The sequence below is a fragment of the Pseudonaja textilis genome, chromosome 1 (genome assembly GCF_049901715.1).
Source record: "Pseudonaja textilis isolate UNSWEBS1 chromosome 1, rPseTex1.2, whole genome shotgun sequence".
NCBI lineage: Eukaryota > Metazoa > Chordata > Lepidosauria > Squamata > Elapidae > Pseudonaja > Pseudonaja textilis.
Genome location: NC_141990.1, coordinates 318,065,688 through 318,079,615, shown reverse-complemented (window position 1 = coordinate 318,079,615; position 13,928 = coordinate 318,065,688). Strand labels below are relative to the sequence as shown.

Here is a 13,928-nt window from a genome sequence, read left to right as displayed (position 1 = left end):
CATTCTTTCACAGAAAGTCAAGGACATGTCGCCCTGCACCTGAAGGGGAGTATTTGAAGGAAGGTCTCCAGTTGGGAGAAAGATTTGGTCGGGCCAAGTGATGGACTGGTGGGTGCGGGGAATGGATCTTGGAATTCTCTTTTGGGAAAGGAAAACCTGGAGCTTTCAGATTTGTTTTTTTTTTTTCCAGATGTGCCAATATGACAACTCTAATAAAATGGAGCACTGAGGAAATGCTTTTCTCGTAGTTTATTGGGTTGGAGTTGGTTAGCTGGAATGCTGACCGTGGGATTACTACTTTATGGGATCTTGAATTCTGGGAGTTGAAGTCCAAAGGGCTTAAAGTAGCCAAGGTTAGGATTAGGGTATTAAAGACACATGATTCAGATTACAGATTACAAATAATCAGAGTTGGAAGGGACCTTATAGGTCATCTAGTCCAACCCCCTGCCCAAGTGGGAGACCCTACACCATTTCTGACAAATGGCAGTCCAATCTCTTCTTGAAAGTCTCAAGCGATGGCGCTCCCACAACTTCCGAGGGCAACTTCTCTTCCATGGGTTGATTGTTCTCACTTGTCAGAAAGTTTCTCCTTATTTCCAGGTTGAATGTCTCCTTGTTCAGTTTCCATCCATTGTACCTTGTCTGGCCTACAGGCGCTTTAGAAAATAGCTTGACCCCTTCCTCCTCCTCTCTGTGGCAGCCCCTCAAATATTGCAAGACCTCTATCATGTCTCCCCTGGTCCTTCTTTTTACTAGACCAGCCAAGCGCAATTCCTGCAACCAGTTCATCGTATGTTTCAGCCTCCAGTCCCCTAATCATCTCTGCACTTTTTCTAGAGTCTCAACTTCTTTTTTATAATGTGGTGACCGAAACTGGATGCAGGACTCTAGGTGTGGCCTTACTAAGGCTTTATAGAGAGGTATTAGTACCTCCCTTGATCTCGATTGTATCCCTCTGTTAATGCAATTTAGGATTGCATTAACTTTTGGATTGCATTAACTTTTAGGATTGCATTAACTTTTGGGGCTGCTGCTGCACACAGCTGGCTCCTATTTAGCTGGTTGTCCAGCTAAATAGGAGCCAGGCAGTTGGATTCACCCTGTGGATCCTCTTCCAGATATCGATGAATGCATCATGAACGGCGTGATGTGTCGGAATGGGCGTTGTGTGAACACCGACGGCAGCTTCCAATGTATCTGCAATGCTGGCTTTGAAATCACGCCGGATGGGAAGAACTGCGCAGGTAAGATAAGGGACTGGAGATTTAGGGCGAGGGGAGGCAGTCGGAGAATCTAGTCAGCCTTCCCTCATTTCTTTCACACCACCTGTGCCATTTCTGGGCAAAATGTGTACAACAAGTGCCATTTTATACACATTTTGCATGCACGTTAAAAAAAAAAAAGCACGTCGTTGCAACTAGTATCTTGAAATCCTCCCTCGTGTGCAGATGCTGCAGAAAAGAAACCCCAAATTTATTTTGGCTTTATGCACCAAACTGCCACTCCCTCCACCTCAATGAAGTTCTGGCTCTTTCCTGCACTTGAGTGATGTAATCGTGGCGTGGCCACGCCTACTTCTATGTCATGGCCACACCCATCGTGGCATTGGGCTGCTCCCCCGGTCCAGGGTAACTCGGACCGATGGTTCCCTCTTAATTCAGTGTTTTCTGAACTTCGTCCATTTGAAAAGGTTTGGACTTCAACTCCCAGAATTCCCCAGCCAGCAGTGTTGCCTGGAGAATTCTGGGAGTTGAAGTCCACACGTCTTAAAGGGGCCGTGGTTGAGAAACATGGCTCTAAAATGGGCCATAAGCTGTATTAAACTGCAGGGTATGATCAGAAAAGTCAAGATGGCGTCTACAACTGTGCATTGTGAAGAGCCGTGGTTAGCCTTGTTTGCTTAATTATTTCTCTCCTTGGCAGTTCCTTGATTAGGATATTTTTTTCTGCTTGATCATTTGTCTGGTATTAATCCCTGCTTATCTGAGTGTTCTGGGTTATCTGCGGTGGTGGCGCAGTGGTTAGAGTGCAGTACTGCAGGCTACTTCTGCTGCCTGCTGGCTGCCTGCAATTTGGCAGTTCCAATCCCACCAGGCTCAAGGTTGACTCAGCATTCCAGTCTTCCAAGGTCATTAAAAGGAGGATCTAGAGTGTTGGGGGCAACAGGCTGACCCTGTAAACCTCTTAGAGAGAGCTGTAAAAGCACTGTGAAGCGGTTTATAAGGGTTATTGTGAAGGAGGGAGGGAGGAATGGAAGGAAGGAACAGAGGAAGGAAGGGAGGAGGGAGGAGGAAAGGAAGGAGGGAGGGAAGGAAAGAAGGAAGGAAGGAAGGAAGGAAGGAAGGAAGGAAGGAAGGAAGGAAGGAAGGAAGGAAGGAAGGAAGGAAGGAAGGAAGGAAGGGGCAAGAGCAGGGGTGGGATTCTACCAGTTCGCACCTATTCGCTAGAACCGGTTGTTAACATTCTAAGCAGTTCGGAGAACCGGTTGTTAGAAGGAATTACTGGGCTAATCCTGTAAGGAAGGCAGGAAGGAAACATTCTGGTGTTGCTTACAGAAACTGCCTCTCCGTTAATCCTTATTACATTCTTGGCAGGACTAGACTTCCTGTCTCAAGAACTTCTCTGGAGTTTTTTCCCCCCTCCTTTGCTGGTCCTTTGCTTGTGTGGAGTGACCATTCAAAGTTAGAATGGCACTGAAAAAAGGGACTTATGACCCTTTTTCACACTTACGACTGTTGCAGCATCCCCACAGTCACGAGAAGCCAGGCAAGGAGATGAGTGCCTCGATGTGAGGGATATTGAGTTGGCCACGCCCAGCCAGTCACATGACCACCAAGCCACGCCCACCCAGTCACATGACCACCAAGGCACACCTACCAACAAAGCCACACCCACAGAACCAGTTGTTAAAAAATTTGAATAGCAACCCTGCCTGTGTCCTATCTCCACATAGGACCCTTCCTCTGTTCCCCAGGGCCTCCTCTGCACATACCTCCCATCGTCTGATCCTTCAGTGTTATTTAGGTGTAATAAAGGCTTGTATTCAGGGGGGTGGGATGCTACCGATTCGCCCCGGTTTGGGTGAACCGGTAGCTAATTTTATCATTTTTAATTGCCGGTTGAGCAAACCAGCAAATCCCACCCCTGCTTGGAACCCCCCCCATGACCCTGCTAGATCTTCATCTGGCCTGTTTTCAATCCCAGATAAGTGCAAGGCCGGGAAGGCCCGGGAAGGCCCGAAACAGGCCCGTTTCCAGCCTCCGGAAGGCCTCCAGAGCCCGGGGAGGCTGTTTTCTCCCTCCCGGAGGCTTGAGGAAAGCCTCCAGAGCCCAGGGAGGGTGAAAAACAGGCCTCACAGAAGTTCTGGAAGGCCAGAAATGAGCCAGAAGGCCTCTGGAGCCCGGGGAGGCAGTTTTCACCCTCCCGGAGTCTGGAGGACAGGCTCCAGAGCCCAGGGAAGGTGAAAATGCCCCCCTTCCCATCGTGGTGCAGGAGACCGACCAGGCCACACCCACCGTGGACATGCCCACTCAGAAACCGGGCAAAGAACCGGTTGCTAAAATTTTTGAAGCCCGCCCCTGCTTGTACAGGGTGGCTCTTTGGTCAGGGACAAGTCTGCAGACTAATGAAACTTTCTAATGAAATGTCTCTTTCGAGGACTGTAGAACAATGGACCCTTGGTGGATCTCCTGCCCCATCCCCCTGGCTGACCCAGTCTCTGGACCTGATCCTTCTCCCCAGCCTGGTCCTTGCCCTGTGATGGAGTCCTGCAGGGCTCCTGTGCCAGCTCTTCTCCGTTCTTCTATGCCTGTCAGGAGCTGCTGCTGGTTACATGGCTCTGTGCAGAGGGAGCCAGGAAGGAAGGAAGGAAGGAAGAAAATGGAAAAGAAGGAAAGAAAGAGAGGGGAGGAATTGAAAAAGAGAGAAGGAGGGAGGAAGGAAATGGAGAAAGAGAGGAGGGAAGGGGGGAAAAAAGAGGAGGGAGGAAAGGAAGGGAGGGAGAGAAAGGAGAAAGAGAGCCAGGCAATGGAGAATGAGATGAAAGGAGGGAGGGAGGAAATGGAGAGAAGAAGGAAGGAAATGGAGAAAGAGAAGGGGAGGGGAGGAAAGGAAAGCAGGAATTGGAGAATGAGGTGAAAGGAGGGAGGGAGAAAGGGAGGAAGTGGTGAAAGGAAGGAAGGGAAGTGAGGGAGAGACAGGAGAAGAGAGAGAAAGAGACCAAGGAAATGGAGAAAGGTGAAAGGAGGGAGAAGGGGAGGAAATGGAGAAAGAAAAGGAAGAGAAAAGATGGAGGGAAAGGAGAAAGAGAGGAAGGAAAAGGAGAAAGATGAAAGGAAAGAGGAAGGAAAAGGAGAGAGAAAGGAAGGAAATGGAGAAAGAGGAAAGGAAGGGAAGATAAGGAAGGAAAGGAAGGCAGGAAATGGAGAATGAAAGGAAGGAGAGAGAAAATGGAGAGAGAAAGGAAAGAAATGGAGAAAGAGAAAGGAAGAGAAGGAAGGAAAGGAAGAGAGGAAATAGAGAATAAGGAGAAAGGCGGGAGAAGGGGAGGAAATGGAGAAAGGAAGGAAGAGAAAAGAGAGAGGGACAGGAGGAAGAGAGGAAGGAAATGGAGAAAGATGAAAGGAAAGAGGAAGGAAAAGGAGAGAGAAAGGAAGAAAATGGAAAAAGAGGAAGGAAGGGAAGATTAGGTGGGAAAGGAAGAGGAAACAGAGAAAGAGGGAAGGGGGGAAGGAAAGAAGGAAGAATCCCTGTTTATCGATTTGAGATTATTCCATTGTTTTGGACACACAAACTCTTTGCCAAGCAGCAACCAAGAACAAATAATATAAAATAAAATAAAATAATCTAAGTTGATTTGGACTGGCATCAAAACCAGCCAGGGTCCAAGGTTGCCAGTAGGAAACAGGCTGAGGTGCCAAGCCCTGGGAGCGTCAAAGGTCATCGAGACCTCTTCCCCGTTTGCCCAGGTCTCCGCTTGCCAGCCGCCTGCATCTCTCGGCTTCCACCGGGGGTTGGTGGTCCATAGGGCAGCCCCCTGCCCCCCTCCCTCCCTCTGACGGCTTTCTTTGCCCTCTGCTCCACAGATCACGACGAGTGCGCCACGACCAACATGTGCCTGAACGGAATGTGCATCAATGAGGACGGGAGCTTCAAGTGCATTTGCAAGCTGGGCTTTGTGCTGGCCCCCAACGGGCGCTACTGCGTTGGTGGGTGCTGGGGGGGGGGGGCTCCAGGGTAGGAGGGGAGAATGGCCGGGTTCTGGGATGTTCGGTTCTGATTCCTTCCTTCCTTCCTTTCTCTTCCTCTCCTTCTTTCCCACCTTCACTTTCTCTCTCTTTCTTTCTTCCTTGCTTCCTTCCTTCCTTTCTTTCTTTCTGTTTCTCTTTCTCTTTCCTCGTTTCTTTCCTTTCCTTTCTTTTCCTTTCCCTTGTATTCTGCCTCCCTCTCTTCCTCCTTCCTTTCTTCCTCTCTTTCCTTCCTTCTATTGCCCCCTCCCCTTCCTTCCTTCTTTCTTTCCTTTCTTCCCTTTCTCTTTCTTTCCTTCTTTCCCACCTTCACTTTCTCTCCCTTTCTTTCTTCCTTGCTTCCTCTCTTCCTTCCTTTCCTGCTTTTCTTCTTTCCTTCCTTCCCTCTTCCTCCTTCCTTTCTTCCTCTCTTTCCTTCCTTCCTTCCTTCCTTTCTTTCTTTCTTTCTGTTTCTCTTCCTTTCTCTTTCCTCACTTCTTTCCTTTCCTTTCTTTTCCTTTCCCTTGTATTCTTCTTCCCTCTTCCTTCTTCCTTTCTTCCTCTCTTTCCTTCCTTCTACTGCCCCCTCCCTTCCTTCTTTCTTTCCTTTCTTCCCTTTTCTTTCTTTCTTTCTTCGTTCCTTCCTTCCTTTCTTTCTTTTTCTTCCCTTCCTTCTTTTCTTCTTCCTTCCTTCCCTCTCTCCCTTTCTTTCTTTCTTTCTTTCTTTCTTTCTTTCTTTCTTTCTTTCTGTTTCTCTTCCTTTCTTTCTCTTTCCTCCCTTCTTCTTTCCTTTCTTTTCCTTTCTCTTTTATTCTTCCTCCTTCCCTCCCTCCCTTCCTTTCTTCCTCTCTTTCTTTCTTTCCTTCTCTCTTTCTCTTCTCTCTCTTTCTGTTTCTTCCTTTTTTCTCTCTTTCTCTTCTTCCCCTTTTCTTTCTTAGTCTTTCTTTTCCTTTTTCTCTTTCTTCCTTTCTCCTTCTTTTTCACAAACGGCTAAAACGGGCCTTAAATTACAAGAGTGCATGATAATTGGAAAGGAAGCAATTCCCTTGCAATTACGGCAAATGAAACTGCCATGCAAGAGGTTGCAAGTCCTGCAGACTCCGGGAGCCAACAGAGAGAAGACCTTTGCAAATCTTTATTATTTGATCTGATTTGTAGACATTTGGCCTACACCCACGTTTCCCAACCGTAGCAACTCTTAAGCATTGCTGGCTGGGGAATTCTGGGATTTTGTTTCCCTTGTCTTGAAGTTGCCAAGGTTGAAAACCACTGGCTTATACTTCAGAGCCTCCTGGTTATTCAGAGAGAGAGAGAGAGAGAGAGAGAGAGAGAGAGAGAGAAAGACAGGGGGAGAAAATAATCGAAGTACAACCGTTGCCAAAAGCTAATTAAATGCTGAGCAGAAAAGTTCTTCAACCCGCACTTGGAGGCCAAGAGTTGAAGACATCCTGTGTCCCAGGGGACAAAGAGCTCGGCCTTGCTTAAGACAGGCTGAAGATTCTCAAAATTCTCCCCCGCTTGGAGATTGCTTGGCTTGGACTGAATGGCCCTCTACCCCATGCAGTGGCGGGATTCATAAATGTTTACCCCCAGTTCTGTGGGCGGGCTTGGTGGGCGTGGCAGGGGAAGGATATACTGCAGAATCCCTCTTCCCTCCCCACCCCGCTAACCTGCTTTCCAGCTCCGTTCTCCTGTGCAGGGCAACCAAAGGAGACCCAGCCGATCAGCCGGGTTACTCGATGGGAGGCAGAGAAGAGATGGGGTTGGTGGGGCCAGTCAGAGGCGGTATTGGCCGGTTCTCCGAACGACTCAAAATTTCCGCTTTTGGTTCTCCAGAACTGGTCAGAACTGGCTGAATACCACTTCTGCCAGGGAGGGGCTACAGGGCTAAATTTGCTCCTCGTGGTTGGTGAATGAGTTGATGCATTTACTACCAGTTGAAGCTCTGGAGTCTTCTTCCAAGGAAATTCACGTCAAGTGTCTCAAAGGTGCTTTTTCAATAGAATAGAAAAGGAGGAGGAGGAGGAGGAGGAGGAGGAGGAGGAGGAGGAATAGAATAGGATAGAGTAGAGTAGAGTAGAGTAGAATAGAATAGAATAGAATAGAATAGAATAGAATAGAATAGAATAGAATAGAATAGAATAGAATAGAATCGGAAAGGGACCTTGGAGGTCTTCTAGTCCAACCCCTTGCTTAGGCCTGAAACCCTCTACCATTTCAGACAAATAGTTGTCTGATATCTTAAAAACTTCCAGCGTTGGAGTGTCAGCTGCTTTAAAGGGGAATGTGATCCCATCCAGTCCATGACAACTTCTGGTGGCAAGCTGTTCCACTGGTTAATTGTCCTCCCTGCTAGGAAGTTTCTGCTTAATTCCAGGTTGCTGGATTAGTTTCCACCCGTTGCTTCTTCTCCTGCCCTCAACTGCTTTGGAGAATAGCTTGACTGCCTCTTCTTTGGGGCAGCCCCTGAGATATGGGAATCACCCCAGTCCTTCTTTTCATTAAAGTAGACATACTCAGTTCCTGCAATCGTTCTTCATATGTTTTAGCCTCCCAGTCCCCTAAAAATAATCCCCTAATGATGTCAGAACTACCAGTCAGAGTGGGCGATAGCCCCTCTTGGTTACAACATCCACAAACTGGATCAGCTGCTCTAAAGGGGAATGTGATCCCATCCAGTCCATGAGAGCTGCTCCGAGATATAAGTGCTTACAGGAGGTCGCCCTGGCCAAAAACAGGGTCCTGGGGGACCGCACACAGCTCCCCCCAGTTCCATTTTTGCTGACAGAGAGCCATATCCACCCCAGACTGGCCATGCACCCCCAGTCTCCCACCCCCGAGGTCAAACATAACCATGATATGGCCCTGTTGTTGTGATGACTTGGGGTGTGACACAAAAATAACCAAGCCACAAAAATAGAAGAAAGTCCCTTTAATGCCTCCAACTTGGCCCCAATGTCCAATTAGCCTCGGCAGTGTTGTGTAGTCGAAGGCACACATGAGGCAGACACGGAGCTGAAGGCTAACAACGATTTATTTAAGCATAGCAGGTTGCCGCGGCTGCCCTGGCTGGGCAGGCAGTCCGAGCAGGGAGAGCTTCTCTGGCTGGGCAGGCAGTCAGGAAGGCGATAGCTGCCTCGGCTGGGCAGGCAGTCCGGGAGGCGATAGCTGCCTTGGCTGGGCAGGCAGTCCGTGAGCCGATAGCTGCCTCGGCTGGGCAGGCAGCCCGGATGGTGAGAACTGCCCCGGCCGGGCAGGCAGCCCGGAGGGTGAGAACTGCCCCGGCCGGGCAGGCAGCCCGGAGGGCAGGAGCTCTTGCGAGCGCTGCTCCGTTGGTCCGCTCTCCGCTCGCTCGCTTCGCTTGGCTGGCTCTGCTCGACAGCCGGCTTTTATAGCCGACTGTCAAACGGAGCCAACCAATGGGAACGGCTGGTGTTCCCGCTCAAACAGCGGACCTGGTTGGGAAACCCCAACCAGTTCCAAAGACATAACGGAAACTGTCAGGGACACAACACCCCTTCCCCCTTAGCTAGGGACATGGCAGCCCAGGCTGGGGGCTGTGGTTAGGCAGGGACACAACAGGCAGGATATCAAAGTCTTAAAGAAAACAGTTTACTGAGGGAGAAAAAGCAGTCTGCACCCAAAGTAAAGTTAATTCGAAATTTTTAAAAAACCAACAGAACACACTGAAGGAATTACTACAGCAGGCAAGGATGATTAATTGCAGACTTCTACCAGATAACGCAGCAACCACAGTTGGGAGGAAGCCAAAACACAGATAAGCTCTGAGACAAGAATGCATGCTTTGCTTCCCGCAACTTTGCCATGTGCAGTTTGTCCTTTAAACCAGTCCGCCCAGCTGCAGCCCATGAAGGGGATCAGGGCCGCTTCCTCCGCCGTGGACCACGCCACTCACATTTCTCCCTTATCTGCTCTTTCCTGCGTGCCCTAGGTTGAAGAGGGGATGGGCCTGGGTCTTCCTCTGAATGCCCATCCGGCCTCTGCCCTTCCCCGGTTTCCTCCACAATCACCGGAGCCACACTCCCCATTCCCTGACAGCTGTTCCATCTCTCCTTCAGAGTCAGACTCCCAACAGGGGCGTGATAGTTGTAAGTCAAGGACAACCTGTATTTGCCACAAAGGAATGACACGGTTGCTTCATGCCTTTAAAAAAACCCGTCGGTGTGTCATGCTCTGTCCTCCTTTGCCTGCCGACCAAGGATGGGGAAACAAAAAAAAAGAATTTGCTCACTGCCACCATCTTTCCTACTTTCAGACATTGATGAGTGCGAGACCCCGGGAATTTGCATGAATGGCTGGTGCATCAACACCGAGGGCTCCTTCCGTTGCGAGTGCCTGGGAGGGCTGGCCATCGGCGTGGACGGGCGGGTCTGCGTGGATACCCACGTTCGCAGCACCTGCTACGGTGGCATCAAGAAGGGCACCTGCGCCCGCCCCTTCCCGGGAGCCGTCACCAAATCCGAGTGTTGCTGTGCCAATCCGGACCATGGTTTTGGGGAGCCGTGCCAGCCTTGCCCTGCCAAGAACTCCGGTGAGTCCCACTTCAGAGATGGGTCTCATTAGGGGATCCCAGATTTTTTTAAAATATAATTTTATACATATTTATCAATACATTTATTTATATATTTTTCTCTGGCGTATGTCAGCGCTTAATAAACACTGTATCGTCTGAGTCAATTTACATATACATAATAATAGTAATAAAAATATTTACTTATATATAATGGTATTCTTACAACTTCTAATCTCTGCTTTTATTATTTAGCCATTGGTAAAATAAAAAAAATCCCAGGTTAAAACATATCCTGTATCTTTTTCATCCTTTATCTTTTACTAGCTCTAAACCCGTGTGCTTCGCTAAGAAACTATGTAGTCGGGCTTAGTTTTGGGGGAGGAAAATAAGGGGGGAAAAATTTGTGCCTCTGCCTACCAGCATCCATTGGTATTCATCTGGCGAGCATCCTGTCAGGGTGCGAGAGAGTTGAGGGCTGTTTGGAAACTGAAACAGTATTTGCTGTGTGAGCAAGAAGGAGACAGCAAGGAGCCTGGGCGTGGCTTAGCTCAACTGTTCTGTCCTAAAGCTGCTTGGTGCTCTGAAACTGAAACTCCTCTCCTCTGCTTGTGTTTTGCATTGGGAAGAGATTTCTTTTCAGGTGGGCAGGGGGAGTAGAACTCCTTAGCGTCAGAGCATGTTAATAACAATAATAATATAGGAAATACGAATGCTCTGATGGTCATTTTGAAAAATCCTTTCTTAGTGAGCCCCTAGAAGCCAAGAGGAACATACGGGCCAAATTTCAAGTTTGTAAGCTTTATGGTTCTGGAGATTGTGTGATGATGCATGAGTGGTATACACACACACACACACACACACACACACACACACACAGCTCAAAAAAATAAAGGGAACACTTAAACAATACAATGGAACTCCAAGTCAATCACACTTCTGTGAAATCAAACTGTCCACTTAGGTAGCAACACTGATTGACAATCCATTTCACATGCTGTTGTGCAAATGGAATAGACAACAGGTAGAAAGCATAGGCCATTAGCAAGACATCCTCAATAAAGGAGTGGTTCTGCAGGTGTCACAACATGTAATATTCAATATAGATTCCCTTTGTCATATTTTTTTTCTTAATTCTTTGGAGAGAGGAAGAGATGTTACCTGGAAAAATGAATTTCCTGGTATTTTCTGTGTTGCTCACAACCATTATGGATTGGCTGGTCATTCCTACATGTTAATCAGAGGTGGTATTCAGCCATTTGGGACTGGTTCTGGTATACCAGTAGCGGAAATTTTGACCAATTCAGAGAATTGGCAAATATCACCTCTGGTTGGCCCCACCCATCCACTCCTGCTCTTTTCCATTCTTTATTCCATTGATTTTTTAGCTCAGCTGATTTGTGCGGATTGCCGTGCCTCAGCTGAGTTAAAAAAAAAAAACAGCTTTTGAGTCCTGTGAAAGGGTGATCTTTGAGAGCTGCACATGTATGCGAACCAGTCGCACACAATTTGGAATCCTACCACTGATGTAAACGTGTCTTGTTCTCCTAGTGTCCATTTTGGGGTCCGGGGAGAGGCACGTGCAAGGGAAACTTTATCCCCCCTGAATGTAAGAAACCAGATCATACTTGGCTGAGGGAAAGGAAAATGACTGATTACACTGAGTTTTTTTTAAAAAAAATCAGCTTTCTTTGGATGTCCCAGGCAAGGTGTTTTTTTTTCCCTCTCTGAAGTCTTCCTTAAAATGGCCTTGTGATCTTCCTGCATGTTTGAAGTCCTTCCAGGAAAAGCTGCGTAGGCGAGGAAGCCTCAGGGTGAGCTTGTCCACCTGGAGCCATGGGGAAAAGGACAGATTAACAGAGTTGGAAGGGACCTTGTAGGTCAGCTAGTCCGACACCCCTCCCGCCCAAGCAAAAGTCCCTACAGCAGGGATCAGTGGTGGGACTCCAACTTTTTTCCTAACGTTTCTACGAGAGTATGCTTCACGCACGCTCGCAGTGCTCAAAAACCGCCCTCTGGGTCAGCACTGGTGAGCTGAGCTGTTTTTTAGCTCAGCTGAGGCAAGGCAATCTGCTCTGCCATGCAAATCAGCTGAGGTAAAAAACAAGGGAATATAGGAGCTGAGGTAAAAAACAAGGGAATATAGGAGCTGAGGTAAAAAACAAGGGAATATAGGAGCTGAGGTAAAAAAAACAAGGGAATATAGGAGCTGAGGTAAAAAACGGGATTATAGGAGCTGAGGTAAAAAAACAAGGAAATATAGGAGCTGAGATAAAAAACAAGGGAATATAGGAGCTGAGGTAAAAAATAAGGGAATATAGGGCGGCGGCGAGTTGGCAGGGCCAGCCAGAGTTGGTATTGGCCAGTTCTCTGAACTACTCAAAACTTCTGCTACCAGTACGCCAGAACTGGTTCAAACTGGCTGAATACCACTTCTGTCAGGGGTGTCAAACTCAATTTCATTGAGGGCCCACATCAGGGCTGTGATTGACCTCGGGGGTGGGGGGGAACTGGATGGGCGTGGCTGACTGGGTGGGTGTGGCCAACTGTATAGGTGTGGACGGCTTGACGCCACTTCCCAAACTGCTGGCGCGTTTCCTCTTCACATTGGGTACCCCAGGACAGCTCCATGGGCTGGATCCAGGGGTGGGATGCTACCGGTTTGCACCGGTTCAGGCAAACTGGTTGTTAATTTTATGGCCACTTCGGTGAACTGGCAAATCCCACCCTTGACTGGCCCTGTCCACCCCACCCCTCCCGGGAGTCCCCATGTGGCCCATTTTGGATCGCAGGTCCTGTGTGGAGGCTCGAAGAGGGTGAAAAATGGGCCTCCTGGAAGTTCCAGAAGGCTGTTTCTGGCCTCCAGAGAGTCTCCAGAACATCAGGAGGGTGAAAATGGTTTTCTGGAGGTTCAGGGAAAGCCTCCGGAGCCCGGGGAGAGGCAAAAAATAGGCTTCCTGGACATTCCAGAAGCTCTTGTTTCTGGCCTCCCGAGAGGCTCTGGAACCTGGAGAAGGCAAAAACAGCCCCCCTGTGGCCCGTTTTTGCCCCCAGGGTGGTGCAGGAGGCCGACTAGGCCATGCCCACCATGCCCACACCCAGCCAGTAATCGGGCAGAGAACTGGTTGTTAATTAATTAAATTATTTCAAGCCCACCCCTGGCTGGATCCAACCACATCACAGGCCGGATTCGAACTGCGGGCCTTGAGTTTGATACCCCTGGCCGATACCATTTCTGACAAACGGCGGCCCAGTATCTTCTTGAAAGGGTCAAATGAGGACAAACCAAGAGATCCCGCCACTGCAGAAGGGACCTTAGATAGCCCTCCTCGGACCGTAAACAGACTGGCAAATGTCAGTCTGCATATTTTAGCTTCTTACATTGCATTGCCAGGAGTCAGGCAGTGGCCAAGGGCCAGAGAATTGGCTCTTTGAGGATTCCGGATAATGAGCTCTCCCGTAAGTCAGGAGATTTGCAGCTTCATTAGTAATTTTAGCAGGCAGATTCAAACAGAAACACAAGCTGAATAAAAGAGAACATCTTGCAAATGCTTTGTTACCCAACTAGGAAATATCTCTAGTGCTAGAAGAGAGTGGGGTTGATGGAGGTGAAGAAGGAGAAAGGGGGAAGGAGTGGAGGAGGAGGTGAAGGAGGAGAATCATTGATGATATCTGAGCTTGGTTGTTTTCTTGCAAACATTTCATGACCCAACTAGGTAACATTCTCAGTGTGAGGGAGGGTGGGATTTGCTCTCTGCTTATATACCAGTGATTTGCCTTGTGCAATCACCCTTCTTGATTAGGCTGTTCTTGTTTGTCTGAGTTGGTCGTTCCTTGACTGGAATATAAATAGACAGCAATCCCTGGTAGAATGACCAGTACTATTGATGATGTTACCTGGTTGGGTAATGAAATATCTGCAAGAAAACCACCAAGCTCAGAGAGTACCCAAGACCCACCCACAGTTCAACCCCGAATTACAAATATTCTATTAAAAACTGTAAACTTCTGGAATTGCCTTAATATCAAAATAAGTCCTGGAAATTCAGCGGCTTTCTGCAGTGCCACCACATAACTTTCCCCACTGTGGGAAAAAAATATATATACGGCATCAACTTTATCGCCGCAGACATTGTAATTTGTGCCTACTTCTTTCTCGTTCTTTAGGA

At 48.3% G+C, this 13,928-nt stretch overlaps 1 protein-coding gene across 2 annotated transcripts in view; it reads left to right on the top strand.

Moving 5' to 3' along the window:
• FBN3 (fibrillin 3) overlaps positions 1-13,928 on the top strand; it is a 160,482-nt gene that overhangs the window by 52,766 nt on the left and 93,788 nt on the right. For both annotated transcript variants that reach the window (XM_087922591.1, XM_087922592.1), the window contains exons 12-14: positions 1,122-1,247; positions 5,088-5,210; positions 9,505-9,780. In XM_087922591.1, the coding sequence (XP_087778717.1) occupies positions 1,122-1,247; positions 5,088-5,210; positions 9,505-9,780 (525 nt within the window). The remainder of the gene's footprint in view (positions 1-1,121; positions 1,248-5,087; positions 5,211-9,504; positions 9,781-13,928) is intronic.